The 5,346-nt window shown below is 43.4% G+C and overlaps 1 protein-coding gene across 1 annotated transcript; it reads right to left on the bottom strand.

Annotated features, from left to right (window-relative positions):
• Positions 1–3,005: 3,005 nt before the first annotated feature.
• On the bottom strand, positions 3,006–4,258 carry LOC103626601 (uncharacterized). The gene is made up of 3 exons (XM_008647010.3): positions 3,654–4,258; positions 3,486–3,530; positions 3,006–3,400 (listed from the first exon to the last, which is right to left on the bottom strand). The coding sequence occupies exons 1-3, from the start codon at positions 4,025–4,027 to the stop codon at positions 3,343–3,345; spliced, it is 477 nt and encodes a 158-aa protein (XP_008645232.1). The 5' UTR covers positions 4,028–4,258; the 3' UTR covers positions 3,006–3,342.
• Between the last annotated feature and the right edge of the window lie 1,088 nt (positions 4,259–5,346).

The following is a 5,346-nucleotide window of genomic DNA, read 5'->3' as shown; positions in this document are numbered from 1 at the left end:
CTTACGGACAATAGATGCACTAATTACATGTCCAAGATGTTTTGTGGTATTCTGGTAAATATGCCACAAACAAAGACGATGGCTTGTGTTTGTGAATACATAAGCAACTGCTCCTGCCATGGCTACATCTTGATCAGTGAAAATTGTGTTTGGATGCTTGCCTGATATTGCTGCTAAAAGGGTTTTGAATAGCCAAACGAATGGTTTAGTAGTTTCATTGAATAAAAATGTAGCTCCAGATTAATAGTTTGCTTATGATGATTAGTTCCAAGGATGGGAGCAAAAGGCATCTCAAAGTTATTAGATTAAAAGGTTGTATCAAAGGACACGATGTCACCAAAATATTTGTAGTCCATTATTGATTGCCCATCTACCTAAAAAATTGCAATCTGACCATCTTCCTTGTTAGACTGAATATCATAAAAAAGTAGGATCCTCTAATTGCTTATTTCCAATTACTACAGCAATGTTTGTGCGTTATTGGATTCTAAGTACTTCATGTGCTCACGACCAGTCTCGTTATTGCAATCCATCTTAGAGAATAACACTTTATCTGCTCTTCCATAGAACTCCTTCATGAACTTGTACACCTAGGTTGGCTTCATCTCTGCTTTCCGTATTTGGCCAATTAACATCCTATCAGCTTCTATAACACGTCATTGGGACCATAATGTATTTGACTTATTTGGAGTAACAATATAGTGATTGTGATCAAGTACAACCTTTTGCACTATCCAACTTTAATCTTTGCTTATACTAAACTGAAAACGAGCTTCACAACCATTCTTTGTAGTATTTTGTAGTGACATATTTTTTCCAAATCCTCCATTACTGAGTTAAAAATATTTTTTTAGTTAAGTATGATCTTGATCTTGTTGTTGCCTCGAATGGCCTCTCTTAATACTAAAGCTCTCCTTTACGTCATAGGTATTGTACATCTCATAAGATTTCTCCTCTGGCTGAAATACCATTCTAACTTCTAGAAACACCAAAGGTTGCCCAATTTTATCAACTGTCTATTATTTAATAAGACGATAATAAAATACAATGCAATATATAAAAAACACAAGAGGACTGCAATATATTTAATAACTATATTGTAGGGTTGGTTACCTTAATCAGTGATTCCTCAACTTGAATAGTTTTATCCCTTATAAGAAATGAAACAACCAAATTAGAAATTTTAGGCGTGATTGATGACAATGGCCTCCAGTACTGATCGTCGATACTAGACTAGCCTAGCCCCTAGGTGTGATGGAAGAAAATGGTGTCGTTGGCTGCCTCCTCAATGACCATCTCCACATCAACGAAACATCCCCGGTGGAGACTCCATCAATGGAAACAACGACCTCCATTGTGCTTATTCTACCTACTTTCACCATGGTGGGGTGCATCGCATGCATTGGGATCCCACCCACGGTCACCTCCCATGTGCCCTATCCTTCTCCTCCTCCATGGAAGGCTCTGCCACTGCAAGTCAGCGCTTTGTGGCCATTGGCAGTGACCCGTGCGATCGTGTGTGATAGTCGACCTCCCACGATCAAGCCTAATGAGGAAGGTGAGTCCTAAGCGATTGAGGTGGAAACCTAGACTCTTGGAGTCGATCTGAGCAAATCCTCGCTCGGTGAAAACACGTTAGAAGTTTAGAGACTAAACTTATAAACTCCCAAAATATATATTCAGGTCCCTAAACTTATAAAGTTGGATCATCCCGGTCTCTAAACATTCAACATGCACATTTTTTGTTGTATGGTTGTGTCATCTAGGTCTCTAAACTTGTCTAAACACTTGTAGTGGGCTAAAACTAATTGGACCTTTGACGACACAAAAACAAGTTTATAGACCAGATGACAAGTGTGTGGGTTCAGAGTTTAGAGACTGGGACGATACTTCATAAGTTTACGGATCTAGATGTGCATTTTAAGAGTTTAGAAACTGGAATGATATAACACTACAAGTTTAGAGACCGGCGGTGTATTTCTTTCTCTTTTTTCTATTTGGTGGTGGTGCTAGCCTACACTAAGCACGTCGATACTTATGCCACTTTATGACGGATTGACGGTCGGTCTCCTCCTACCCCAACGCCAGCAGCTATGGGAACCTAGGCAAGTTATGCGCTCCACTGACTAAAGGCCCCGTAATGGGCCTAAGGCCACGAAATACACGTTGGGGTGGTAAATTACGAGCCCAAACAGCCCAATGAACACGCAGCGAGAGCGAAGCATTTGCGGATCTGCGGTGCGGTAAGACATGCTTACTGCTTAGAGGGTAGTTGTGGCATCCGACTTCACATGTAAGTATCTTCTCTTTTCACTTGACCGTCTCCAAGTTGTGCAAAAAACACTGTTTGCACTGTAGAATACACTGTTTACAGAGTGAAGTTTAAATATGGAAATAAAGATGAGTGTAGTTTGAACATGGGAATAAGGATTAGTAAATTTCATTTGTCAATTTGCTCCCTTGTGGTTGATTGTAGTGCGAAGCAGAAGCACTGGCCTCCAAAATCGGGAATCCCTATTTGTTCTGCCTGTGACATGCATGGGTGCATGGGAACCGAAAAAATGCTAAGGCCCCGTTTGTTTCCTTTCATTTTGAGGAATTAGAATCTTACTAATGGAATAGGCTATTTTTCTAGAATATGACATTCCACCACTTTCCAAAGTTATCATATAAGCCTATCTCAAATTCATGGGGTGAGAGATGGAAATTGATTCTATAGATTTACATGCTAATTTTCCGATGTACAACTTATAGCACACTCTTCTACTTGCGCCTCTATAACATAAATGTACTATATAACTATCTCTCTCATATGATTTAAGATAATATACAAATATATTACATATATAAATATATAAACTTAATTAGTTTTGTCTAAATTATAATTATTAAAATGAAATTCAATTCCAACGAAACAAACGGGCCCTAAGGTTTTAGATGGGCTTTTTTTGGGGTACCGGTAAAAGTTATGTTGGGCCTACCATGAGGAAGACCCCAATGCTGCGTTTGGAAATTGAGCTTTGTGTGTGTGTTATATAAATTTAGAGGTCACGTACAACGCTAAAATGTCGAAAGCAGCTCACTAGATTCAGCTTCTCTACATGACAGACTATACACATACGGCGAGAGAGAGCAAATACGTATAGTACGTATGTTCCTCCATGACGCAAAGCACACAGGACTCTTTTGCCGCCACTCGGTTTCTTCCTAATTGTGTGTAGCGCTAGAGCAAACACGTTCCTCCATGCCGCCTATAGCTCGCATGGCATGTCGTCAAGGCGGCGATGCCGTGTACGTCTTCTTGCATTGTGCGTTGTGTCCACTCACTGTACCCCTTCTCGATCACTGGTCATCTTCGCCGTCCTTGAGTAGATTGCAGATGTCCGAGCACTCCACCAAGCTATTTGTTCATTTACAAACCAAAGATAGAAAAAAAGAAGAAGAATGCACATAGATAGAAGTGAGTATATTGGAGCAGTGGTTACCAGTACTGCCGGCTTCGGAAGGTGTCCTTGAACACCACCAGGGGCCTGCATGCGTCCATCCATCCATGGATCACGAGATGGGTCGATGCCAACGGCAACGGCGCGGCAAAGCGGACGACGAGAGAGAGAGAGCGCGCGCCGCAGCCGTAGCTACGAGCGCGTACGTACCTCCGGATGTTGAAGGGGCCGGCGACGCCCGGCGCGCCGTAGCCGCCGAGGACGCAGGTGCTGACGCACTTGGACGTGCAGCGCGCCGCGCGCTCCGACTTGGGGTGCCGGATCCGGTTCGCCTCGCCCTGCCGCCCGCCGCCGTCCGAGCCCGACAGCGTCGGCGGGAGGTTGCACAGCGGCGCCGGCGCCGGCGCGGGAGGAGGAGTAGCGGCGGACGACACCGCCAGCGCCGCCGCCAGCGCGACCACCGCCGGCGCCTGCAGCAGCCGCAGCCGCAGCCTCAGGACGCCGCCGCCGGGCCTATTGCTAGTTGGCCTGCTGGCCAGCTGGGTCGCCCCGCCGCCGCTGGCGGGCTTCGGCGGCGGCCGCATCTTTTGGATGGCCGCACGTTGCCGCGGCAGGAGCGGAGAAGATGGGAGCTGCTGCCTGCTGCTGAGGAAGCCGAGACAGCCTCACGAGGCGCGCGCTGACGTGGCCTCTCCACAGCCTGCAAATTGCTAGCTGCCCTCCTACTCCTGTCCATACTCAATCTCATGGTCATTAGCTCATGTATGGTTTCGGCCGCTTGTGATTTTTATGTCTTCGAGTCCATCTGCTTGCGATGGAGCACCAATATATATTCTAACTAGAACGTGCCCGTGTGATACCACGGAACACAAATTGCGACCCTCCAATAGACTTAGGGCCCTGGCGATGGGCAGCGTGAGTACAATAGTGACGGCAAAATCTGTCATCAAACATAGATACAGAACGATATAAATATGTTTACCCAAATAGATTGAAATGGAATCGCACAAATAATTTCTAAAGAGTAAATATATAATGCTTAATCATAAGCAAATATGTTGACACCTTGTACACTAATCTAATCTTTTTTTAACAATATTGTTAACTCTCTGTTGTATGTTTGCCAAGATGGCATATCTGCACGAATTGTCCTCGTAACTTAACATTCCGATAATAAAGTTCCTCCGAAGAATCTTTGCATTCTACACATAAGACATAAGAGAACAAAACGTCAATTTATTATTATGTAATTGGAATGTATGTTTGAATATGAAAGGAACATACTCCACTCATCCTAACAAATTTCAGTCGACTATCATTCTCCCACATGGCCATAGCTTGTAAGATAAAGTAGATGGTGTTAAGCCTATAGAATAATATTTTGCCAACTAAGTTATATACAATAGAAATCATAGAAAAAAAAATTGAAATTGCTAAGGAGATGGTACGGAGAAAATACTCTTTAAGTCAATTGGAACACCAGTTTGAATTGTATATTGCCACTTAAAAATATCCTTTGTCCATCCAGTACGTTTCTTGTTATACACAATCTTATATTTCTTTTGGGTAACGCACACCTTCTCCCCCGTTGGTCCTTGTCGGCGGGTTTAGGAAGGCTTCTTCCGTATGTTCGGCTCCGGTGGGGCTTTTTTGGGCTTGGTCCTCCTTGACAGTGCTTCCGGCATCCGTTATATACAAGCTGCTAAACAAATCATGCCGCATTGCAACATTGGTTGCCTTATTGAAGATATATCCTAGACCTTGTATATTCATATAAGTTAACTTGTTATTGTGTTGGTCTTTGTTTGATGGCTAATGGATCAATGGATGAGCGAGATCGATTGTTTGATGTGGGAAATCATATGTCTATTTTGCACTTGATAATTTGAAATAGAAAGAGTAC

The sequence above is a fragment of the Zea mays genome, chromosome 5, assembly GCF_902167145.1.
Source record: "Zea mays cultivar B73 chromosome 5, Zm-B73-REFERENCE-NAM-5.0, whole genome shotgun sequence".
NCBI classification, from domain to species: Eukaryota; Viridiplantae; Streptophyta; class Magnoliopsida; order Poales; family Poaceae; genus Zea; species Zea mays.
Note: the sequence above shows the minus strand (reverse complement) of the source record. Positions and strands in the feature narration are given on the sequence as shown.

Excerpts from the sequence above, each read along its gene's own strand:
- LOC103626601 (XM_008647010.3), bottom strand. The coding sequence starts at position 4,027 with ATGCGGCCGCCGCCGAAGCCCGCCAGCGGCGGCGGGGCGACCCAGCTG. Across the intron at positions 3,531-3,653 it reads GGCCCCTTCAACATCCGGAG|GCCCCTGGTGGTGTTCAAGG; the intron begins GTACGTACGCGC and ends GGACGCATGCAG. Across the intron at positions 3,401-3,485 it reads TTCCGAAGCCGGCAGTACTG|CTTGGTGGAGTGCTCGGACA; the intron begins GTAACCACTGCT and ends ATGAACAAATAG.